The following is a 26,101-nucleotide window of genomic DNA, read 5'->3' as shown; positions in this document are numbered from 1 at the left end:
AATTTTCAGGGTGTGTCAAGATAGCACTACAAAATTGAAACTTCCTTCATACGAAAAGTGACAAAAATGGTAGTTGGTATCCCAAGAGCCGTCTTATTCAGCAAGAATAAGAGGCTGGCGAGATGCTAAAGGAGTACCCCCTTCAGAACTAAAATTCAAATTTATTTTAATTTTTGAACTGGGTTTTGTTGTATGGCAGATAACATAAATCAAAACATCCATCTGTTTTTGCAACACTCTCTACACAATGTAAATAACTTCAAGTTTTGATAAACAGTTTATTTATCACTGAGGTGCTAACCTAAATTCACGCTGTACCCCAGTCATGCCGTTCTAGCAGAATTCTAGCACAGTTCTATCAGAGCAAGATATTCTAAGAGCATTTTAGAAAAAAAATATTAGAATCAGTCTACATTGTTACACTCTGAAAAATAACCCTGCAAAAATACAAAAAACGTGAAACTTAAAAATGAAAATTTTTGTTTTGAATGAAAAAATTATCCTTCTAGGTTATTGCAAATTCTTAAAATTAATTAAAATTTCCCATAAAATGACATTTTCCAAAAAAAGTTGAGTAACGAAAAATGCCACAATTTCCGAATTACGAATTTTGGGAAATGGTTTTTTAACCTTATTTGAAAATCGTCAAAAAAGATCTATGTGTACCTATTTTTTCTGAATAGTCCTCATCAGGGTTGTTAAAATATCAAAATATCATCACTCAGCACTTACACTTATCCCGCCTTAATATTCATGCCTCAAATACAACACAGCAAAAAACTCAAACCCAGCACCAACAGTAAGGACTGGCGCCTTAGTCCGCTCGGCCATCAGACCGATGAAAAATGGAACGGATAAACGTATATATGAGCTTGACATTTCGGTCAAGTAGGTTTCCTATACTGATGGGCTACATATTTCAGGGTGTAATATTACACAGAATTTCATTAAATAATGCAAAATTTATATTACACTCAGGCCTTTTACACGCAGCTGGATTACTACTTTATGTGCTGTGAAGTGCTTTTCTCTCCTTATTGAAACTCTCAGCGCTGAACTTAGCCAAACACGTTTTCGTGTTTATACACTCAAAAAAACATTCAGGTTGAAGTTACGTGAAAACCTATGTGGTATTTTTCCACTAAAGTTTTCACGTAACTTCCAGGCCTGCAAAATGTTTCCAACCCAGCGTACACATGAAGCAAACCAAAATGTCAGTTCACTGCTAGCATCTGACTGTAAGCCTACTGTGTCCGTTCAATCACTGCCGCCTGACTCGTGCCGGTCGGCTGCTGGAGAATGAGAGACGTGAAAAAATGAGCTACACTCACTCAATTCGTGTCGTATGACTGACTCGTAAAATCCTCTCTAAACACTATTTTGACTATTTTTAAACAATTGAATGGTTCTAGACTGTGCAAAACACTTAAAACAACCATAACTTACATTCAAAATTACATTTCCACGCATAAATACCAACTTTTGTGTAAAAACTTGTTTCTTTATGTGTGTGCGTGCAACGTCGAATGAGCGTTGGTCGACTACTGCCTCGCATTGCAGCTGCTCAGTGAGCTAGGGCACTCACGACTGAGTCGGGTTTGTTTATGTCACGGTTTTGCGGTTTAGTGAATGGATCTCAAAAATTCGAGTCAGCGTCACCGATTTTCGAGTCAGGACCCCTGACATTTTCAGCTCTGGTAACTTCTACGGGGAGACTCCAGTAAAAACGGAATTTGCTTGGCTAGATCATTTCACGTTTGTTCTACGTGTTTCACACGTAAAAGCTAAATGGAACGTCGATGATATCTACGTGTTTGTTTTAGTAAACGTTATATAAACTTTGTAGTAGTAGATTTTGGTTTTTGTTTCATTTTTTTTTTCGAATAAAAATAATAATGAAGTCAGTTAAATTTGCATAAACTTGTTTTATTTAATCAATAGTTGGAAAGATCTCACCATTAGTAAGTTAATCGTAAAAGATGCAATTTGCTGGAAACACGGATGAAACCTTTCCACCAGGTCGGCGACAATGTGCCCTGACCAAATGGTCGCGATCTCCTCCCCAAGGATCTCCTACACAGCAAAAAATCCGATGGTAAAATCGCATGCAAAAGCATGCACATCACCTTCGTCAAAATAAACACTTAATATTACACACTGCATGTACATTTTTTGCAAACACAAAAAAGTTGCATCCGACGGGATTCAAACCCAGCACCAACAGTAAGGACTGGCGCCTTAGCCCACTCGGCCATCAGACCGATGAAAAGCTGTAAAGATAAAAGCATATATGAGCTTGACATTTCGGTCAACTAGGTTTCCCATACTGATGGGCTACAAATTTCAGGGTGGAAAATCACATAAAATTGCATAACATAATGCAATATTTATTTTACACCTGGGTCTTTTACACGCAGCTGGATTACTATTTTTTTAGCTGTGTAGTAGTCCAGTCCGTTTGCCACGCGCAGAATCGCCACCGATGGCCAGTGCTTTGTGCACCATGTTTACTACTACTTCTACTCTTCCGTCATTCTTATAACCGAGCATTGTCGAGATATTCCGTGCCCATGACCTCAGCAAACCGGGGGTTGTTGGAGATGGCCGGTTGCGGTACCAGGCAATGGTTAATCGGTCGCTGTTGAGAAAAGAGAAAGGTTCATAAAGTAACAGTTTGTATATTTTTTTAGATTTTGAGAAACTAACCTCTTCATAATTCTGCTGCTGATGGCCAAGACCTTGGGTAAGTCCCGGCGTAGCAACCTGGATCGGATTTCCTGGGCTCACAAACTTTGCTTACTGGAGATTGCTGGTGATGACCAGTTTTGGTGCCAATGGCCGCCGAAAAACTAAAGTTGCTGCCATCAGAAATCAGCTTCTGCAAAAACTTTCATTAATTACATATAAAATTATTCAAACTTAATTTAACTTACCGTCTATTTCTTTTTCAACTAAATTTAACGAGCATAGTCCGGCAGCACTGCCCCTGATCGCATAAATGTCCCATATGCATTTTCATCGATTTTGAGTTATTGATGCAGCTTTGTTCAAAATTGCGTGCTCTTTCAAAAGAGCCTATAACATCCAGTACTTTGTTCCAGAAATCAGGAGGAAAACCATTTTTTCGCGAAAACTTAACACGTAGCCTTATGTATGGGACAAACTTCAAATGCGTTTTTCTCAGCTTGCTGTTTTTGCATATGGGACATTTATGCGAACATGGGCAGAGCAGGCTTCGCTGTACGCCATCAATTTTCATACTAAAATAATCACGTAAAAACTTCTCCGAATGGCGCACTCGAGTTCCGTTCACCCAAAACTGGCAGCGCTAGTCCGAGAGAATGATGGTCTCGAGTCGAGAGAATAGTGGTACCATTCACGGACGCAGAGAACACAGCTCGAGATGGGCGATAGAACTATTCTCTCGAGGTTCATTTGCAAAAAAAGTTCATCCGTCAAACAAAAAACCAAAAGTGTCGACAACGGGAATCGAACCAGAGACCTTTGACAAACCAATCCAATGACTTAGCTGCCTCGGCCACCACAGCTTGGTGACCATGGAGAAGTCAGAAGTCGATGTATGACACTTGTTGGAGATTTATTGATTCAACTAACGAATGAACTCATTTGTTATGATGGTGTGAGTTGGTACCATTATTCTATCGATTTTGGCACTGAGCCCTCAATAAATTTTGAGAGAACGATTATCTCGATTCTGAATTTTGGGTGTTGAAGTAACATTTCAAAACACATAAAAACTACATGGAAAACCCTAGTGGAAAAATATCATAAGGCTTTTCACGTAACATCAACGTTAAAACATTTTTTTGCCAGTACACTTTCACATTATTTTTACGTGTGTCACGTAAAACGAGCCTAGTGAGGGGAAAATCGGGGTTACGTGATTTTTCAGGTAGCATCAACGTGTGGATTATTTTGAGTGTAATTACACACTCGCGATTGACATTTTCCTTTTCTCTCTCATTCCCGCTTCCACGATCATCCTACCGCAACAGCGTTTAACCACAAAAGCTGCCACAAAACCAATTTCGCAAACGCAGTTTAACGGGACGTCATGCGTAGTCGATTCCTAATCGCCATCTCGCGTTCTTTCATTGCAGTTTTCGGAGAGATTGAGAGCGGCGAGAGCGCAGAGTCGATGAAAAGGGAAGGAGTGATAGAGAGGGATTGACATCGCTGGGAATCACGAGACCCAAGAAGAGATCTCCCAAGCTATAGAGAAGGTCGCTATACTCTCGGATGTTTTTGTTTAGAGATAATCAATTGATACCTTTTTATCACTCATTTGCAACACTGGTCCTTATCAATAGTTACAACTTTGCCGAAGACACTAAATCGATGAGAAAATTCTTTCAAAAGTTACAGATACCTACGAACCATATTTGTATGAACAGCTATCGATATTGTACAGACCCTTGTATGGGTAAACCACCAATGACACAAAATTACTGATTTAGCCAAATAAAAGGGAAGGCCCCCACAAAGTTTGAGCCAAATAAAAAACATGTTGGTTTTGAGATCCGTATCTGCAACCAATACTAAATAAAAATATTGTTCAATATTAAAACAGATATAAAAAGTTTCAAATGACATTTATCATTCTCCAACGAAATAAATAAACAGCTCAACATATCAACAGCATATGGAAAATAAAACAAGGGTACGTGATACCACATTAGTATCAATCTCGTTGAGCACATCATCCCACGTTGTTTTCATTGACGAGATTTTTTTTTGTTAGTAGGGTAAAGCTGCAATTGTAGCATTTTTTTTTAATTGTGATAAAATGACAACGACCGGTAAAGTAATTACGATCATTTGTCACTTTTATTTAATTACGAAAATTACCAATATTAATTTTGTCCTATAAACGTAGTCGTTTTTTGCTCAGCATATAATAACCCGGAGTGAACATTTGCGAGCTACTAACGAGAGGTTGGTACTCCAACAAGTGTCGACGAAAGTGTAATGTGATGCACGCGCGAGGCTTTGAAATTGAAGTTGTGCCGGAAGTTGTGTGTATGAACGCGAATTTCGGAAAGTAAAATAAAAAAATATTAGCGACTCGGTTAGCAACTAGAAGTTCATTTGAATTGATGACTTATTATAAAAATTCAGATTTCAAAGAGCTTGAAAAAGTTTCCTATGTAACTTTTACATAATAGCATGACCTTCAACTACAAATAACACAAGTCAACTCTACTCAGCATTGTTTCAAGTATGGTACCATCAAACGATACACTAACCCTACACGCTGAATAAATTCCAGCCAGCACGTTAGTCTCTCTCTAATCCGCGCCACTAATTGTTTCGATTCACACATCAACAACGGCAAACATCGCGGTTACGATTTTCAGATTGAATTGTTTGTAAGGCCATCCATTACGCGACCTACACCTAGTTAACAACACGGGTGACCCGCGACTTCCCGTGTGACACTGTGAGCAGAGCTTACACTGTCACTTTCGGGTACTGTTGAGCACAGTGCGTACGTCATTGAGAATGTAAATTAGAAGCGTTTTATTGGTTTAACGCGTCCCGCGTGAGGGGAAAAATTATTATGAGTAAGGGTAAAATGGCAATTAGTCTTTTTTGACTACTTTTCAAGTAGCTAGAAAAGTATTAGATTTAAGTTAAAACTTACGTTTAATCTTCTTGCAGTACTAAACAGTAAAAAAAAACCTGATAATCGTTTGCGAGTTTAAGCTCATAATGATCATACAGCTGGTTACCCTGGCTGGTAATCAAAGTGGGGGGCACCTAATTAGTATGCATCAATAATTGAAAGCTTTGTGCCGCACGATATGTTCTCCAACTCTGCGCATTGTTTGCTCACATCGTGCAACAATATCACGTCCGTGGAGTTATACCACCGAGTGAGTAATTACCATCAATTATGACCACTTTTAGGGCGAATCACTCCCGTCGGTGGTTATCGATTGGAAATTGTTGGAACCAGTGTTCTCATGTTACCAACTAGTTCCATAACGAACGTTTGATCAAAAGCTGACAATTTTCGTAAACTCATCTAAATTCTCTGATCAAACGAAACCCACCAGTAAAACATTCCATGTAATCCCACATATCATGTATCTCGAGTCTTGTGAATGTTGCCTCTGCGGTGTATCCTTCCTCTCGAAGCCAGGTGAACTATTTTGTTCCATTACTTACGTTGTATCATCTACAGGAAAGGGCAAAGGGAACAGGCTAGAGCGGTTCAAATTTAAATTTTCAGGACTAATTTGTACTTGTGATTGAATAGACAACGCCAAACGTAGCCTTTTATATTCTTTTAAGAGTCTGTACAAAACTTCTGAAGCTTTAAAAAGCCAAAAAACATTTCTCGGATTAATTTTGACTACACGTCATAATGCTTATGAAACCGGCAGTGGCAATAAGTGAAAAAATAACTTTTCCTTACAATCAGAAATTTTCAACAAATTTATTTTTGTTTTTTTTAGTTGGTTGAAACTTTGTCACTAAAACGGATATTTTCATATCGTGCTATGCTATTTCAGGGTTATTTTTCAGAGTGTAACAATGTTCTACAAAGTTGTAGAACAGACAATTACAAAAATTTTGATTTATAGACATAAGAGGTTTGCTCATAAACATCACGAGATATCGCGATTTTACGAAAAAAAAGTTTTGAAGAAGTTGGTCGTCATCGATCATGGCCGTTCATGGTCAACCGCGACAGACACGGACGACGAAACAAAGAGAAACGCAAAAAGTTACTTTTTCAAAACTTTTTTTCGTAAAATCGCGATAACTCGTGATGTTTATGAGCAAACCTCTTATGTCTATAAATCAAAATTTTTGTAATTGTCTGCTCTACAACTTTATAGAACATTGTTACACTCTAAAAAATAACCCTGAAAAGTTAGAAAAAACAAGAAATTTTAAAATGAAAAATGTTGTTCTAAATGAAAAAATGACCCTTCTGGATCAATGAAGATTCAAATAGTATATTAAATTTCCCATAAAATGACTTGTTCCAAATTTTTTTACAGTCGAGTAACGGAAAATGGAAGAATCTTTAAAACTTTTTTAGTGTTTTTTTCGATGAAAAATACGTTTTTTTTCGGAATTCTGAGTACGCCATCAAATCGGGCGTCTAATTTTTTATAAAAGTCTCTTTGACACCAAATTTCTATCTCATCACCGTTTCAGGCTGCAAATTATTGAAAAACACCTCTTTTTTCGCATGTTCAAAAATGGAAGGGGTCGTACCGCCCCTTCGTCACGAGATATCAAAAAACGGACCTCGGATTCGTGATCAGGGACAAAAGTTACCCCTTAGGACAAAGTTTCACGCAAATCGAAGAGGGGTCGGGGCAACTTTTCCCGAATTCGTGTGAGTTGGTAGAGAATTACCCAAATGATTTAGGATTGTTTTCAATCACAAAAACTTCTTTAATTTTTTGAAAAAAAAAATCATTAATAAATTGCCAAGACTCCTGGTGCTTACCTGGGCAGCTCTTGAATTTGAAATTTGTATTTAGGTTTTTAGAACATTGAAAATTGAGTACTATTGAATTATTGAGTATTGAATTTATTAAGAGTATAACATTTTTTTCTGCATACTCTGATCCTTTGTTTAGTTTAAAAAGCAGTTCTTTTTTTGCATGTCGGTATCAGTATTATTAGTTTAACAAATTGGTTTTTGTTTCGAATAATTTAGTTATTCTTGTTATGACAACTTCTTTCATCTATCATTTCTGAGAAGTTCTCAGCTATATCTATAACTTTGCCGAGGAGACCAAATTGATCATTGATCCGTTCTCAAGATACACATTGGTTTAAAATTTTAATAAACTTCTTGTAAGGATAACAGTCAAAACTGTATGGAGACTTGTATCAACGAACGAGTCATTCAAAATGTCTTCAAGATACACACTAAGTTTTATTAAAATAAATAAATAAATTATCGACGAGCTCATATTTGGATTCACTTCACCTACAGAATATAGTCCTGTTACGGAAGGCAAAAAGTCAAAATTGAACCGCTCTACTAGAGACGTTATCCAAGAAGTGAAGATTTTTAGGGTACATGGTCGTATTATCAATCATTCTATGAGTATTTCATAGTTTTATACTTTCTTTGAACACTTTTAGCAGACATTACCAGTGTTCCCACGAGCCTAAGCCATCGGCTAGGCTAGGTTCATTTTTTTGGTTCAGGTTCACACCACACGTCGGCAAGCACCGTCGGCTCAGGCTCACTGAGTGCCGTGAGCCATGGTTCATTTGGTTCAAACCAGGCGAGGCTAGCCAAAATGAACCATTGGCTTGAACCTGGCTTGAACCTGATCAAAGAATGTTAGGCTAAACGGCAAGCTTTGTTACACCGTAGTATGCTCAAACCGTAACATTTGCTACACCGAAGTATGATTACACCGTAACATTGTTACACCACAACATTCGTTACACCATAACATTGTTACACCGCAACATTCATTACACCGTAACATTCTTACACCGTAACATTGTTACACCGTAACATTGTTACACCGTAACATTGTTACACCGTAACATTGTTACACCGTTAAATTGTTACACCGTAACATTATTACACCGTAACATTGTTATACCGTAACTACGTTGCAACGAATGTTGCGGTGTAACCATGTTGCGGTGTAACCAAACTACGGTGTAACGAATGGTACGGTGTAACGAATGGTGCGGTGTAACAATGTTACGTAGTAACACTGCTACGGTATAACAATGTTACGGTGTAACCAAACTACGGTGTAACGAATGTTACGGTGTAATAACGTTACGGTGTAACAATTTTACGGTGTAACAATGTTACGTTATAACAATGTTACGGTGTAACAATGTTACGGTGTAGCAATGTTACGGTGTAACAATGTAATAATGTTACTGTGTAAAAATGTTACGGTGTAACAATGTTACAGTGTAACGAATGTTGTGGTGTAACAATGTTACGGTGTAATCATATTACGGTGTAACGGATGTTACGGTATAATGAATGTTACATTGCAACATTGCTACACTCTAATATTTGTTACACAGTGCATTATTCCTATGGTTCTCATTAGCCTGGTTAGCCTGGCTTAAGCCATGGTTCATGGTTCACTGAAACAGGATTGAACCACAAATTGAGGCTTAAGCCGAACCAAGTTTATAGGTGAACCTAGCCTAACCGGTTCATTTGGGAACTCTGGACATTACTCTACCCTTCATGCATATTCCATTTCCGATGGATGACATTTTGGCAATTTTTGATAGATCCAACAGAGCTAGGAACTCAAAAACCCCGGTATCCGCACTGACTATTTGCTTCGTTTTGCATCACGAACGGAATTCTCGAATTTATTCCGGCTCGCAATATTTGAGTTTCCGGAATACGGCTTGTTTATTCTTCGGAAAAAGCTCTCGTGGTTGAGCACATCCAACTACACATTTACGAGCATCAGGAAATTCCAACGTATAAATCAATAGTTTAGCATGGTACCAATTAATTGATGCCGTCTCCTATGCCATTCTTCAAATTGAGAATAATTGATTCCTCATAGGATTAGAAAGTGCTCAACCATCTCCTTCCTGGAATCAATCCTGGAAGATGTGCAAACCTAAATCAATCCTTTGCATATTTTGCATTGCCGACACGCTCCCGGGTGAAAATCTGTACAGGACATCGCTCTCCCCTCTTTTAGCTACAGGCTGTCCGAGGCAGAAGGACACGCTGTGGAATGACCTATGGCTATGCTAATGAATGCCGGCAGCAGTGTCCAGCCTCCTGGTCGTTTTGTCGTCCAAGTTGTGGTATGCAAATGTGCAGAATCACTTGGAATGATATTCACAGGCAATTAACTTCATTACGTTCCTAGGAACTTTTTGTTGGTTGACGGGGGGGAAATTTGATTTAAATCTTTCTGATGGAAATTTTTGCTCGTCAAACATGAACTTAAGTTTAAATTTTTATTAAAAGGTTTCTTTTTCCTCCCATTACAGACATACCCGCAGTAGCACCACTATCATGAGTCAGTCCAGGCGGAACTGAACGATTCCAGCGCAACTCCCGGGAAACCCACCCTCCGCCCCAACACGGCTCCGATCCTGCACCACGTGGCCAGGATGATCAAGTCCTACAAGCTGTACCTGACGCTGCTGATCAGTTCGGTGTTTATAATCCTGTGCCAGAACCAGCTTTCGATAGCGAACTTTGTGAGCAGCAGCTCGTCGGCTGCGCTGGCCGGCGGAAATGGGCCCGGCGGGACGAACCAGATCGGGGGTGCCCAGGCGCTGGTCGATTTGCGGGACGATCCGGACGGAGCGCTCGTGGACAAGATTCGATCGCGCAGTTTGACGTTCAACGAGGTGGGCCCGGCAGTGGGTGCGCGGTCTACGGACCGGAGTACCACGACGCTGGGGTCGAGCAGCAGCAGCAGTAGTGCGGCAACGAGCACCTCGACGACTACGGCGGCACCGGCGACGGAGGCCGTCCAGAAGGGGCAAACTACCAGCAGTGATGGGGTGAGAGAAACTTTTTTCTGCTTTTTAGGAGGAGTTGAGCCAATTTTATGACGAATATTGAATCAGATTTCCCAATTAGTCAGTACCAAAAAAGCCTTATCCCCGATTATCTCTCCACTCAAAATCCCCGAAAAACGCCATAAATTGACTCCATTCCCCGACCGTTGCACTCAAACGGGACTGGCCACTAAGCAAACCCATCGACAAACACACCGATTCAGCCAGAACCATAAACCATCGCGAACGCAAACATGATACGGACGGATTTTCCGCACTCTGGAGGTAATCCCTCAACGTGATTTTTCAACCCAAAGTGCTCGTGCCTCATCAATGCAAATCACACGCCCATTGGGCTTGTGTTCGATGAATGAGTGGGCTTTTCCTCTCCTGGATGTTCTGGAAGAGTGTAATTCAAATGGACACTGGATCGGCCAGTTCGGTACTTATAAATTGGATTTAATATTATAAATTTTCGCTTCTATTCAAATAAATACCACACTACTCGACATTTTTGAAGTTGTTGTCAAGGAGCTATTACACTACGGCAAACAAACAAACAAACGCGCACTTTTTGACAGTTTGCCAGTTTGCCTGGCTTAGTTTGTTCAAACGTCAGTCCACATAAATTTTGCCTTGTTTTGCGAGTTTGCCGCAAACAAGTTTGCGAGTTTGGCCAGCTGTCAAGCACAAAAAAGTGCGAGTTTGTTTGTTTGTTTGCGGTAGTGTAATGGCTCCTTCAGTAAACGCTTCAGTCACGTCAATGTTTGAAAGATTTGGGCTTCCTGAACAAGTTCCAATAAATAAATAAAATTGTAAATTTCGGGTCAAATGCTATGAAATCTTCTTAAACAACCACGTGCACCCCCTTATTTTGTTACTCCCACTGATAAACGAGGGTGCGCATGGTTGTTTAAAATGATTCCATAGTATTTCTACCCGAATTTCGCAATTTTATTTATTGGTAGGAATTTCTGTTAAATTCAATACTGTCGATTGGAGCATGTTCAGGGAGCCCAAATCTATCATACCTTGACGAAACTAAAACGTTTACTGACATCAACAAATATGTTGAGCAACACTTTTGACAAAAAACGATAACGCAGAACACCGCCGACGAGCCGGTGGGATTTAGTGGAAAAGCTCTACAGCTAATGCCTAACCAGTGTTGATGGATTGGCGAAACGAGGGTTTGGGGTTTGAGCTTGGGCTGCAAATTCGCTGCATCGGCAGCAGCTGGGAAAACTTTGTAGCCCGAGTGGGCCGGAGTAAGGGGTGGTCCATCACTTACACCGTCAGGATTGCCAGACGTGCATTGGATTGTAACCTTGCGCCATGAATTTCAAACTGAACTCCGGGTTGACGTGTGGAATTTGCCGGGTGGATCTACGCTTAGGGTGGTTCTATGAAATTTTAACAAAATAATAAGCAAAATAATAAAAGGTACGTCTGAGCAGCCAAAACTAAGATATGAAATCAGTTGAGCTTAAATATCAGAACCACCCCAAGTCCCGTAGCGATGATAGGAATTCGATAAACTGGCTGGGGCTCGAACGGAAAGCCTCCCACACTCACACTGCTGATGGCAATTCAGAACGTATGTATCGATGCTCCCGAGGTAAAAATTGGGATGCAAAATATGTTCCATGTTTACCGCTCCGATAATGTGAAGTATGTGGTCCACGCTGGGAATACATAAATAAGCACCAGACCACAGGATGAAAATTGTGTTCACGATACACCACGGGACGTTTCAAGCCGGCAGATTTAGATTCGTTTTTTGTAGATTACCTTTTTCGGAATGTTGCTGCTGGAAATGTCAATAAATATTTAGTTTTTACCTTTTTCAAGCACCTGACCTTATTTCTATCATAATTTTGCCTATAATTCCAAGCATGGAATTGAGTTAAAAAGTGGCATAAAAATGTAAAGAGTCCATCTCAAGTACTCACTAAAAGTTCATCACCAAATCATTGCTCTGCATCAATTAGTATAAAAATTACTGAAGCTTAGAAAACGACCCCGTCATGAAATCGAGCAGCTCTCCCAAGTCCTTCGACGGTCAGCAAAAACAAAATTCGCCCTTCCTCCAAAAGCAAAAAAAAAGTCACAGTCTGTGAAGAAACGCTTAACTTTACAGCTCATAAATCCACCATAAATTTCAAACCTTTTAACGGAATAGAATGACCGGCTGGCTGGACCGGGCCGTGTTTAAAAAAGTGGAACAAATTCTCGGCGGCGTCGAGTCATTGAGCGAAAAGTTTCCAGCAGTTGGTGATACTACCGTCTCAAGTGTTGCAGGAGGAGGCAAAACCAGCACAAGGCCTTTCATCGTCCTGGTGCCAACACCAACTTCTTCAACCCCTTTAGTGTGCGAGTACAGCTGTGGACACTGTAAAAAAATATTTTTTTTAACTTACGATAATCCAACAGATTGAAAAATATAAAATATTGTGAGAAAAAAAATCATTTTCAGCACTTTTTATTTGCTGTGTAAAAAGATACTTTGACGACGAATCAACGATCCGGAAAGCGGAAGTCGAGTGATAACACTTGTTCTTCTTAAATACTGCAGCAAAAGCTCGCCTGAGGCTGCAGATTTCTGTTATTTTTTCATATTTTTATCTTTCCTATATATAAATGGCTCAAGATTAGCTTTTTTCGCTCAATAAAATATTTAGACGAGAACGAGGAGTCTGTGCAATTTGAAAGTTGAAGAAAGAAGGGTAATAGGTGACTTACTCTCAGGGTCTTCGCGGATGGAGGCACAATTCGAAATTATTTCACACTTATTCTTTCCGTTCTTTGGAGCTTAACACACAACGCATGACGTGACAATGAGCGGAAGCAATTGGAAGGAAGTGATTTGGTGAAAATTAAAATAACACTTCCAGTGGCGTGAATAGAATAGAAGTACGATGTGAGCAACTCTCTACGAAATCTGCCGATTTCGACCATTTTTATTTTTTGTATTTTTTTATTTGACTTAAACTTTGTGGGGCCTTCCCTATGACCAAATAAGCTATTTTGCGTCATTGGTTCACCCATACAAGTCTCCATACAATTTTGGCTGCTGTCCATACAAAAATGGTACCGTAAACTGGGGTGACTTTGATAGCCCGGGGTGACATTGATAGAAATTTGATTTGGCCACTAATTTTGATACATCCAATGTAACAGTCACATTTTTGCATATATGTTCGATAATAAACTATCCCTTAATGCTTACATACTTAAAATTCTCAAAAATGTTTAGATACTTATTTGACGGGCATTTGAAAAACCTATCAAAGTCACCCCAGTTTACAGTATGTAATTATTCAAACAGCTGTAACTTTTGAGTGAATTTTCTGATCAATTTGGTGTCTTGGCAAAGTTGTAGGTATTGTTGAGGACTTTTGAGAAAAAAATAGGTACACGGAAAAAAAATTGCAGATTTTTTATCAACTTTTTTTTCACTGAAACTCAATTTCCCAAAATACATATTTTTTGATTTTCGAGATTTTTTGATATGTTTTAGGGGACAAAAATCCGCAACTTTTGAGCCATAGAGAAACATGGTCAAAAAATCTGCCGCCGAGTAACGAATGTTTGAATAAAAAACAGTGATTTTTTTTGGAAAAAATCGAAGTTTCATGCAAAAACAAGTTTGACATTATTTTTTAATGCAAAATTGAATTTGCAATCGAAAAGTACTTTACAGATTTTTTGATAAAGGGCTCCGTTTTCAAGATATAGCCACCGACAGTTTGATTTTAGCGAAATATTTGCAGTTTTTCAATTTTTAAAAATAGTGACCATAAGTGACCATTTCTAAAAATATTTTTTTTGAGAAGTTCAGAAAATTTGCTATAAAATTGTCTAAGAGACATTGAAGATTGGACCTCGGGTTGCTGAGATAGAGCCGCTTTAAGAAAAAGAAACACTAAAATTACCAAAATAACCCACAATTTTCTAATGACGATATCTCAGCAACTAATGGTCCGATTATCAATGTTAATGCATGAAACATTCGTGAAATTTTCCGATCTTTTCGAAAAATACAAACATTGAATATTACGCCCATTTAAAATGCTAGTCTTGATTTAAAAAAAATTCAAAATATTTTTTTCGAAAAGATCGGAAAATTTCACGAATTTTTCATATATTAAATTGAAAATCGGACCATTATTTGCTGAGATATGGTCATTAGAAAATGGTGGGTTGTTTTGGTGAGATTAAGAAACTTCAATTTTCGTGTTTCTTTTTCTAAAAGCGGCTCTATCTCAGCAACGCGAGGTCCAATCTTCAATGTCTCTTAGACAATTTTATAGCAAATTTTCTGAACTTTACAAAAAAATATTTTTAGAATGGTCACTCATAGTCACTTTTAAAAAAAAATGCTTTTTCTTAAAGCGGCTCTATCTCAGCAACGCGAGGTCCAATCTTCAATGTCTCTTAGACAATTTTATAGCAAATTTTCTGAACTTTACAAAAAAATATTTTTAGAAATGGTCACTCATGGTCACTATTTTTTAAAAATTGAAAAACTGCAAATATTTCGCTGAAATCAAACTTTCGGTGGCTATATCTTGAAAACGGAGCCCTTTATCAAAAAATCTGTAAAGTACTTTTCGATTGCAAATTCAATTTTGCATTAAAAAATAAAGTCAAACTTGTTTTTGCATGAAACTTCGATTTTTTTTCCAAAAATCACTGTTTTTTTCAAAAATTCATGACTCGGCGGCAGATTTTTTGACCATGTTTCTCTATGGCTCAAAAGTTGCGGGTTTTTGTCCCCTAAAACATATCAAAAAATCTCGAAAATCAAAAAATATGTTTTTTGGGAAATTGAGTTTTAGTGAAAAAAAAGATGATAAAAAAATCTGCAATTTTTTTTCCGTGTACCTATTTTTTCTCAAAAGTCCTCAACAATATCTACAACTTTGCCCAAGAAAATTCACTCAAAAGTTACAGCTGTTTGAATATTTACCTATCATTTTTGTATGGACAGCAGCCAAAATTGTATGGAGACTTGTATGGATGAACCAATCACACAAAATAGTTTATTTGGTCATATGAAAGGCCCCCACAAAGTTTGAGCCAAATCAAAAAATACAAATAAAATCCATTTCCGGTTTTGGTAGAGAATTTCTCATGATAAAAAAACAATAAGAATGAGAACAGATTTGATAATTATTATTATTACTTGAAATTTTTCTGTTTAGGTATGGTTTTGTTTTCAATTTTTAATTCCTACTTGTGTTTTTATTAGAATTAAGTAGTTCTGTTCCATTATGTTACATTTGTAATCAAGGGATTTAAAGAGCCTTTCAACTGAGATCTGAGATTTTTTAATTATCTTTCTTTCACAAAAATAAAGTTTCCCAAAATTCGTATTGTTTTTTTATTTTTGAGATTTTTTTAAATGTTTTAGAGCACTAACAAATGCGTGAAATTTCCCGATCTTTTCAAAAACATTATTTTGAAAAAAATCAAGACAAACATTTCAAAATGGCGTTATATTGAATGTTTAACCCTTTTAAAATATTAATCTTGACCCATTTTTTAGTATATTGCTTTTGAAAAGATTGGGAAATTTCACGAATGTTTCATATTTTTACATTGAAAATCAGACCATTAGCTGAGATATCGCTATAGAGTCATCTACGTGCGCATGTATTACGTGTACGTACACGAAGGATTTTTAGGTTAAAATTTGTACCCGCCAGCAAAAACAAATGGTAAGCTTGTGTGCGTGAGATCGGGCTTAGATAGCTCTATTAGAATCGGGTTGTGTGGGTGAGACTTAGAAAACTTCAATTTTCTTGTTCCTTTTTGTTTAAACCGGTGTATCTCAGCAACCAGAGGTCCAATCTTCAATGTCTCTTAGACAATTTTATAGCAAATTTTCTGAACTTCTCAAAATTATTTTTTTAGATATGGTTACTCATTGACACTTTTTTTAGAAATATATAAGCTGCAAATATTTCGCTAAAATCAAACTTTAAGTGGCTATATCTTTTGAACGAAGTCCTTTATCAAAAAATCTGTAATGTACTTTTCGATTGCAAATTCAATCTATATATATAAAAAAATTCGACGGTTTTGTTCGAACGCGAATCAGTTCAATACGGAACGTCGGATTGAGGTGCTCTTTGTTGCGTTGGGTTCGTATAAGCCCAAGGAAGGTTCTTACGCCAAAAAAGTTACAACTTTGGCCACTCTGGAACCGATTCCGGAAAATCTGCAGATTGTATGGGATAAGTCACGTAAAATGAATTAGCAAACAAGCCAGAAACGTCAACAAACGAAAAAAAAGGCAGAACGAAGTTTGCCGGGTAAGGCTTGTTTTGCATACAATAAACGATCAAAAATTTGTTTTGCATGAAATTTAGATTTTTTTCCAAATATCACTATTTTTTCAAAAATCATAACTCGGCGGCAGATTTTTTGACCACACTTCTCTATTTTCGCATTCCATACTTCTCTATGGCTCAAAAGTTGCGAATTTTTGTCCCCTAAAACATATAAAAAAAAATCTCAAAAATTAAAAAAATACATATTTTGGGAAATTGAGTTTTTGTGAAAAAAAACCTATTTATTCTCAACAGTCCTCATCAATACCTACAAGACTTGCCCAAGACTTGATCAGAAAATTTACTCAAAAGTTACAGCTGATTGAACATTTACGTACCATTTTTGTATGGACAGCTGCCAAAATTGTATGGAGACTTGTATGGGTGAACCCGGGTGCTGAGTAGTGGTTTGCAAAACGGCTTCAATTTTGAACTGTCAAAGTGGATCAAATTTCTTGTTCGCCAAAGGAGAGAGTATTGTTATCGATCATTAAAAATCGTTGCAATAATGAAAAATGTGCGGCTTTTAAAGAACTTGAGTTGAAGTCTGTAACAAATCTGAAACAAAAGGCGAGATCATCATTTTTTTATAATTAGGAATGGAAGTTGTTTATGGAGTCGATGCGGTTGTATCCATCCAGAAACTGTCTTTATTGTTTGATTCACATGAGATGAAACAAATCATTTTTGATCGTCGTGCAATGTAACATTCTGTAACACTTTCCACAAATCACTCCACCACAATATCGACAAAACATAAGCCCCATCCTGATGCCCTGACATATCCCGCAACCAACTAACCGAGGGGGCGTAATGGTTAATGAAAATGAACGATTGCCGTCCGTTAATTAAAGGACTCCCCTCGCTTCACCCTCCCTGAACCAACATCGCGCACAACCACACTGCGTGGAACGTGAATCGAATTCACTCAATCATGGCCGTCCTAGTCGGAGTCATCAAGCGTTCCGAACCCCTAAAAGGGGTTACTAGTCTGCCCAAAAAGGATTACTAGTCCGTATTAATTTATTCAAAGGACCCTCTTTTGTTTGCGGGGTGGTAGGGTGAGCGAACCTATTGTTGACGTTTGATCGATTTGAGGGATTAAAAAAAACAGATTTAGGTTATGTTTTGCAAAAGAGTTTAAACATAATATCAACTGGTTTTTAAAATAATTTCAAGCAATTTGAGTTCAAAATAGGTCCTCGGCCCAAAAAACCAATCAATCGTGCTTTACATGTTATGTCTTTATTGCCGGCTCGCTTTGCCGGCCATTCCGGAGGCTTTTATTGATTGCAAATTACTCTACGTTGCGTTACAGAAGATCCCGGCGCGGTTCCCCGCGGACACCAAACAGCTGCCCCCGCTGTACATTATCACGCCGACGTACCGGCGGCCCGAACAGCTGGCGGAAATCACCCGGCTCGGGTACACCCTCAAACACGTGCCGAACCTGTTCTGGCTGATTGTGGAGGACGCCGAAAGCCGAACGGAGTCCGTAACGCGACTGCTGCGCCAGATCGATGTGCCGTTCGTGCATCTTACAGGTGCGTACTTGGGCCCGCCATTTTGTTTTGCAACTTTTGAAACTTCATGAATTTTGTCATTTCCAATAACCTTGATCCAACATGACCAAAGGACACAATTTAAAGACCTCATATTGTATTCATTTCAGCTCCGATGCCGGCCAAATACCGCAAGCTCAAGGTGAAGCCACGTGGCGTGTCCAACCGAAACCGGGGTCTCCAGTGGATCCGCGCGAACGCCACCGAAGGAGTGCTGTACTTTGCGGACGACGACAACACGTACAATTTGCAGATTTTTGAGCAGGTTAGAATACAGTTTTCATAAATTTAAGGACAATTTACAACGAAATTTATTCTCAACAGATGCGCCACATTCGCAAGGTCGGCATGTGGCCCGTCGGGCTCATCTCCAAGTACGGCGTCAGCAGTCCGATCGTGGCCAACGGCACCATCAGCGGGTTCTACGACGGGTGGATCGGCGGCCGCAAGTACCCGATCGACATGGCCGGGTTTGCGGTGAGTGTGAAATTCCTGCTATCCCGGCCAAAGGCGGAGATGCCCTTCAAGGCGGGCTACGAAGAGGACGGCTTTCTGCGGAGTCTTGACCCGCTGGACATGAAGGAGATTGACCTGCTGGCGTCCAACTGCACCGAGGTAGGAGTTGATGAGACGACTCCAAAAATAACAAGTTTTTAAACTGCTGATTTCATTTTAGATTCTCACGTGGCACACGCAGTCCAAGAAAAACCCGGCGGCACTTCCGCTGAACCTGACCAAGTACGGCACGACAAACTTGGTGAAGCTGACGAAGATTCTTGTTTGAAGCAGGACGAGCAAACAAAAGTGAACGCAATTGTGAACAAAATGATGCCATAACGAAAACAAGAGAAACAAATTTACCCAGTGAAAATGAAGATTAAGACAAAGATACTTTATCCGATAGGTGCTATTTTTTGAATTTTGATCGTAACGGTAGTTTGACGAATTTCTTTTCTTACGACAACACTCAAAACTAACTACTTTCGAAACGTAGACTAGGTACATGCTAATTTCAAGAGCAGAGGAAACATTAGGGGTACTTAACGAAGATGAAGTTGGCTGATTGGTGAGGAATTGCCTAGCAGTTTAAGGTTGGTTTCAATGTCGGACGCGCGCCCTCTGCACAAGAACATAAATTCGAAGTGACAAGTTGTACTGTATTATACAAAAACTTTAGATAGGATATAAGTAAAATTACGACCTTTATTCAGTCCTTTTTCTTCCAAAAAATAGCAAAAATATTCAAGCAAATTGAAAGTGCAGTTCCATTGTTGTAAATATTTCCTATGTTCCTTAAGGTTCGTTTTTAAGTGTAATGTCACTATTCTTGAAAGTTTCTTTCAGCAAGCGTTGGTCTTGAAAACTCAAACATAATATTATTTAGATAGTTTTAGCTACTCAAATTTTTAAATCGTTGCAATCGAACAAAAAGTGTAAATATACAAAAGAAAAAATCAAACAAAACTACTTTCATATCCAATACAACAAAATCTTTTTCATCGTAGTCTAGCTATTCCAAAGGAAGAACAAACAGATCGTTACAAGTTACTGAACAACTTGCAAAAGAAAACTATTGATCTGCTGAAATATCACGAACGGTTGTCGAAATGTGCAATCTCTCTAGCTAAAATAAACGAAGCTCATCGATCAATCCTTAAAGGTCCGGTTAGAGGAGGCGCTAAAGAATCAGAAGACGAAAAAAAAAACGACGAGCTTTTTCCAAGTAAAACTTTACCAGTTGTTCTTTCCCAGTACTGTCGCCTTCTAAAGACTAAACATACATAACATAGGTTTGCGTCAAGCAAACCAGCAAAAAATAACCAAATAAGATTTGAGTTTGATTGAGAGCATTGAATTGACTTTTAATTCTTCCCTTTATAAATGAAGCAAACTGAATAAACAAAAAAAAAAAAAACAATACAGCACACTTATACGATTGTGATCCCCCAAACCAAAACCGTTTTAAGCCAGAATTTGTCAATAAACTAAATTGGTGAAATCAACTAAGGTTTGTTTTATTTAAAGAACACTCCATGAATATTTACGTGCAAAAGAAAATTCAAATGTATGGAACTACTGCAGAAGCATGAACGAGCTTTCAAGTCGCACAGAAGCTTCACCCGGTCGGCCATGATGAAGTGCAACATGATCGGGGTTGTTGCAAAACATAAAGTGTATCGTGCGAGCTTTCGTCGCACAGTACTTGAACAGTTTTTGAAATCTAATTAGATTCTTACGGCAAAAAAATATAAAAGTTGAAAAATTTTAATGCAAGCCACGATTTAGACATTTCCCGTCGTGCTAAATTGTCGTACGTGCATTTTTGGCCAAATTGAGTTAAAAACGCCATTTTGTGCAGGTCACAATGCCTCACTTTTTGACCTTCACAGATCCCCAAAAATCGATTTCAATCCTGAGATATTCATTAAAAACCAAAAAAGCTCCGCGGATTTTTGTCACTTTTCACATGAAAGAAGTTTCAATCTTGTCGTGCTATCTTGACACAACCTGAAAATTGATGTAAGTGCGACAATTGGCCAAAGGAATTTCAGATTAGAACGCGTTTGACGCACGTACAAGTAGTTAAAACTCGGAACTCTGGCAACCAAATACAACCATACTTTGGGGCAATGCAAAGAATGGTCGACAAAAAAACGTGTTTTTTATTGTTTACATTGCCTGCTCTCGTTTATGTTTATTTAAGGTCAAACATTAAAACGCGTTTTTCTCAGAATGGCGGGTGCGACATGATAGCACGACAGCGTCGATTTGGTAAAAAATGTTTTAAAATACATTGAAGAGCTGTTCAGTTGTTTTGCAATCATCATTTTCCAAAGTATTGACAGTTAATTTCATAAAAATTCAACATATTTTTAAACGAACCTAAACATGCTAAATATGATTTTTAATGCATAAAAATCAATTTCAGATTGTTTTAAGTTCATTAGACTTCTAGTTTAATTTGATACAATTTTGTTTTGCCCCCTGATTTGTCCATAACTCTGCTTGAGGTTGAAATTAAGACAAACTTATTGCAATATATTTAAAATGTAAAATGAAGTTGCAAAATGCATTTTAATCAATTAAAGTTGACATTATCAATTCATAAAAAATCCTGTTTTAGCTTTTTTTTTCTTTTTTTGCGCTGCTGCTTGTTTTAATTTAATACATATTCAAACATTCCTCTAACCATTCTTCACCTAGAATTATTATTGTTTTATATTTTATTATTATTTTTAAATAAATTTTTATCATAATTTTATTTTTTTAATTTAATATTTGTTATAAATTTCGATTATTTTCATATTTTTTACTTCTCTGAACAATTCGTTCTCCTAAGTACCAGCAACCTCTCTTGCTTCTTATCACAAACCAGCTGTTTTATAGTAGTCAACTGCACCAATGTAATTTTTAAAGCAACGAAATAAATTAAATGTAAAGAAAAGACCTTTTCAAATCTATTAAATGAGTCAATATTTTCCGAATTAAATAAAATGCAGTAAACTTATTTTGAAATGTTTTTAATTGATTGCATTTTAAATTTCTTTGAAATTTAAAAGTTTTATGATGGAAATATTATATTGTCTTTAATTATAAAATATTTAATCTTTGATTTTTTGTCGAAATTAGAACATTTACAAAAAAAAATAGTTCACCCTATTTAACAAAAAAACGGGTCTTATTATTTCGGCCTATGAACCTCCAGTTCAATTTTGAACCCGATCAAAATATCAATTGAATTTTAAGTACATTCAACTCAAAACAATTTATAATGTTTTTTATAATTGAACGAATTTAAAAATATTTTCGAAATTCAGATGTTTTCCACCACATTACAGATAATTTTGCGAAGTGTTGTTAATATCATTAATCAGGCCAATTGGTTTTGCCAAAATTTGTCAAGTTATTAGGCATATGCAACTCACTGTGGCAGGATACCAAGGATACTGGAATTTAACATTTTAACTAAAAATGTTTTTTTAACGGTTATTATAAACAGAATTTTTAGTGAAAAATTCGTTATTTTAAATACATCTTTAGATGATGATCTCTATCACCATAATACAACATTTAAATATTATTCCAGCAGATTATTAAAAAAAGGTGGAAACCAAATCATATTTATTTAAATATTTAAAAATTCTATTGATTTATCTGCAATTCATATTTACATATTTGAATTTCAAGCCATAATTTCAACATTTTGATGAAAAAGTGTTTTAACATGCATTTAACACTAGCTCAGTTGTTTTGCAATCATTATTATTTTGACAAAAAAACTTTTTGGGCTCTGTACATCAAAAATTAATTAAAATTCAAAAGATTTTTGAAAAAATGAAAATGATTCTAAACGCACACTCAGCCAAAACAAACTATAAAATATATATGGTTTGCATATGAACGAAATCATTTGTAAAAAATATAAATGTTATAATAATGCCATATAAATAAAGGATTTTATATTTTAATTTGTATAAGTTTATCACATGAATTTTATAAGGTAACACCATGCGTGATTTTCATAAGAACACCTTATAATGTTTTTCCATAAAATAACGTTATAGATAATCTATATATTGCTAATGAATTCGAAGAACGTATGGCTTTCATACGTAAAAAGCATTATTTGTGTAAGTTTTCTCTACGAATTACGAAATTTATATGAGAAACTTATGAAAGCCATGAATATTGTTAATGGATATTGTTTGACCGTATGACGTCCATAAGGTTCAACTTATGGACTCAATATAGTTTTTTCGCTGAGTGCATGAGAATGCAGATTAAATTGAATTCAACTGATTGCACTTAAATTTCCATAAAAAAAATCATAGTTTTTTGAAACAGCTCTTTAAGCCCCCTGATTTTTCGAGCCGATTGAATCAAAACAATCAAACGTTCTCTTTTTTTATTGTCGAGCCTAGTATGACCCCTAAACTATGCTAAAGTGATTTAGAATTTCTTAACCTAAAATGGAGGTTAACGCTGGTGATGAAATATTGAAAAAAAGAGAGTCAACTATTCACATTTGACTAAAATTAATTCGCAGTACCCACATTTGGTATTAATAAAGACCCGGGTGTAGGGGTAAGCGTGGTTGCCTCTCACCCAGTCGACCTGGGTTCGATCCCAGACGGCTTTTTTCGAGACGAGATTTGTCTGATCACGCCTTCCGTCGGACGGGGAAGTAAATGTTGGCCCAGGTCTAATCTTAGAGATTAGGTCGTTAGCTCAGTCAAGTGTAGGATTCGTCTCCCTGGATCCTGTTTTGGTAGAGTCGCTGGTAGGCAGTTGGACTCAAAATCCAAAGGTCGCCCGTTCGAATCCCGGGGTGGATGGAAGCTAAGGTGTAAAAAGCGGTTTGCAATTGCTTCAACAATCACGCCTTCGGACACTTAGTTTCGAGTAGGAATCTCACAATCGAGAACGCCAAGGCAATGCAATGAAACACAAAATAAAAATGAGTTTTTGTTTTATGATTCTGTTATCCGAAGTCCCATACAAACTTTCGGATAATCAAAACTTTGGATAGTCAAGTCTGGACCGCATTTAAAATTATTTTGAAACATAAATTAGGTTAAATTAAAAATGGCAGAAATTTCCTAAAAAATTTAGAGCTTGCTTGATTCGCTTATCTGTGAGAAACATTCCACGCTTGCAAACGACGATATCGAGCACGTGTTTGTGTGTGTGCGTGGCATCGTTTCTCACCAACACCAGGCCACCAATCCAAAAGTGGTGCTGGCCTGGCTGCCTGCGTGTGAGCCACAGCCAAACACAGAACCAAAGCAAATTCGTCCGTCGGGGCTCGCGGTCGTCGAACGAGCAAAGAGAGTCGGTCCGAACTTCGAGAATCGAGTGGAGAGTGGTGTGTTGCCCGTAACAAAAGAAAGAAGAAAACACGACCAAAAATTACTGCTCCGGAGGTAATTTCGCGGCGTGGTCGGTTTTGCTTCGGTCGGAGGGGTTTTTCGCACCCGGGTTAGTGTTTCCCAAAGGGTTCCCGGAAGTGAATATTTGGGTTCAAGGAGCAGCGGAAGGCGAAAGGTTTTGTGCCAAATCAGAGTGTGGTGTGTCTTCGTTTTCTTCGACGGTAGCAGGCTGAGCTTTTTTTTCAAATTTTTCAACCGCGCGGCGTCGAGCTCGAAACTGGTGGTGTGGTTTTGGGGTGGTATTGGTGTGTGCTGATGATGATGATGATGATCGATGATTGATGACGTTGGTGGTATGCGTGTATGCTGCTGTTGAACTGTGGTGACGGCGGAGACTCACGCGAAAGGCAACGTAAAGATAGTGTGGAGAAGAGGGAGAGGAGAGAGGCAAACTCTGCGTTGGTATTGGAACGGTGTACGGTGGGTGAATCTGTATGTGTGTGTGTTTGTGAGTTTTGCGAGGAAGGAACAGTACTCGAAGTGGGTTGGCTTGTAGCACCGTACAGTAACGGGCGTGTGTTGTGGGGCTCTTTAAATGGATTCATTCATGAAATCAATAGCTCTTCTTTTTTTCCAAGGCAAGCAAAACACTAATTCCGAGTTTTTTTTTATATTTTTCGAGATGGCTAGAACTTTGTAGGTGCTATGACTTAAAATTTAATTTAAGTCAGGGTTTCATTTGCATTTATCGATTTGTCTGAAATTTTGTAGGGGGCTTCTCATTGACCAAAATAGCTATTTAACTTCGATAAAAAAAAACAAATTTGAAGCCAATTATTTGCCTATTATTTCTATTATGCTACACAATTATGCTACTGTCAAATTTAGAAAAATATGATTTAATTTATAAAAAATATAGTTTTTTATACTTTTGTACCGTTCTGCGTATTAAGTTTTGTTTGATTTGATTCATAAATAGGCAATATACAATGTTTTCAGAGTAATCTAAAACTGCTTTTATTTTTTTTATTTCAAATTTAATTCTGGAGTTTTTTTTTTTGAAAAGGTCCAATAAACCAAATTTCGTTTCTACAGGACCTTATAAAAAAATGGGACTCTGACTGTTTTCTATTCAGAGTTACGACAATTTCCGTAAAAAAGTCGAATCAAAAAATGTTCGCTTATAGTTTTCATTTAAATTTATCGATTTGGTTGAAACTTAGTCCGGGGCTTCGCTAAGACCAAAACAGCCATTTTGCACGGTTTTAAAATAAATGATGAGAATTTTAAAGCAAAATTTTGAAAACGAATTGCTTTTTTCCCAAACTTCTACATTTAAACCGATCTGTTGTCTCAAAATGTAAATTCGTCAAAGACTAAAAAGTCTTTGTTTGGATTAAAAATGCATAAATTAGGCGTTTAAATTGTATTCAGAATAATTTACAATTGCTTTTTTGCTTCAATTTTAAAATAACAATTTTAGTAGAGTGTCCAACTTTCAAAAATATATTGTTTCCTGGGAAAATTGTAAAGTGCTACGAGGATTCCTGGAATTCAAGCGGAAGGACATTTTTTTTGTATCTTTTCGGCAACAGTATTTAAAATGTGTTGGTATAAACATTTAGGCCGTTGCAAATTTTTTTCAAAGTTCATGTCGCTCATTGGTTTCAATTGGTTTGAAAATCAGGGGGCAACTAGAAAATTTCAATGAAAATAAAAGTCTAATCAAATCAAAACAATCTAAAACGCCTTTTCCTGCATTATTAAATAAATTTAGCTTATTTGGACTTGTTTAGCCATATTTTGTAAT

The 26,101-nt window shown here is 37.4% G+C and overlaps 3 protein-coding genes across 6 annotated transcripts in view; 2 read left to right on the top strand and 1 right to left on the bottom strand.

The window, feature by feature from the left end:
- The window catches only part of LOC6039476 (galactosylgalactosylxylosylprotein 3-beta-glucuronosyltransferase P), a 118,182-nt gene extending 97,758 nt beyond the window's left edge, over positions 1 to 20,424 (top strand). Inside the window, exons 2-7 of one of the 3 annotated variants that reach the window (XM_038262952.1) lie at positions 2,654 to 2,657; positions 10,003 to 10,524; positions 18,178 to 18,403; positions 18,532 to 18,686; positions 18,746 to 19,036; positions 19,098 to 20,420. In XM_038262952.1, coding sequence (XP_038118880.1) covers positions 10,126 to 10,524; positions 18,178 to 18,403; positions 18,532 to 18,686; positions 18,746 to 19,036; positions 19,098 to 19,205 — 1,179 coding nt within the window. In that variant the 5' untranslated portion in view covers positions 2,654 to 2,657; positions 10,003 to 10,125 and the 3' untranslated portion in view covers positions 19,206 to 20,420. Of the gene's footprint in view, positions 1 to 2,653; positions 2,658 to 10,002; positions 10,525 to 18,177; positions 18,404 to 18,531; positions 18,687 to 18,745; positions 19,037 to 19,097 lie in introns of all 3 variants that reach the window. The other 2 variants (XM_038262953.1, XM_038262951.1) reach the window with 2 other exon arrangements.
- On the bottom strand, positions 1,967 to 2,964 carry LOC6045018. Its single transcript, XM_038260725.1, has 3 exons — positions 2,707 to 2,964; positions 2,443 to 2,638; positions 1,967 to 2,074 (listed from the first exon to the last, which is right to left on the bottom strand). The coding sequence occupies exons 1-3, from the start codon at positions 2,712 to 2,714 to the stop codon at positions 1,967 to 1,969; spliced, it is 312 nt and encodes a 103-aa protein (XP_038116653.1). The 5' UTR covers positions 2,715 to 2,964.
- Positions 20,425 to 24,196: 3,772 nt separating the features above from the next.
- The window catches only part of LOC6039477, a 34,441-nt gene continuing 32,536 nt past the window's right edge, over positions 24,197 to 26,101 (top strand). The window contains exon 1 of one of the 2 annotated variants that reach the window (XM_038263245.1): positions 24,197 to 24,345. The gene's annotated coding sequence lies outside the window, so the exon portion shown is untranslated. Of the gene's footprint in view, positions 24,401 to 26,101 lie in introns of both variants that reach the window. The other variant, XM_038263246.1, reaches the window with a different exon arrangement.

The sequence above is a fragment of the Culex quinquefasciatus genome, chromosome 3 (genome assembly GCF_015732765.1).
Source record: "Culex quinquefasciatus strain JHB chromosome 3, VPISU_Cqui_1.0_pri_paternal, whole genome shotgun sequence".
In the NCBI taxonomy this organism is placed as follows: domain Eukaryota; kingdom Metazoa; phylum Arthropoda; class Insecta; order Diptera; family Culicidae; genus Culex; species Culex quinquefasciatus.
Note: the sequence above shows the minus strand (reverse complement) of the source record. Positions and strands in the feature narration are given on the sequence as shown.

What these genes read in the sequence shown, in the direction of transcription:
- LOC6045018 (XM_038260725.1), bottom strand. An exon ending in GCAAACGGACTGGACTACTA is followed by an intron (nt 2,075 to 2,442) that starts CACAGCTAAAAA and finishes TTTTGCTGTGTA; the next exon opens with GGAGATCCTTGGGGAGGAGA.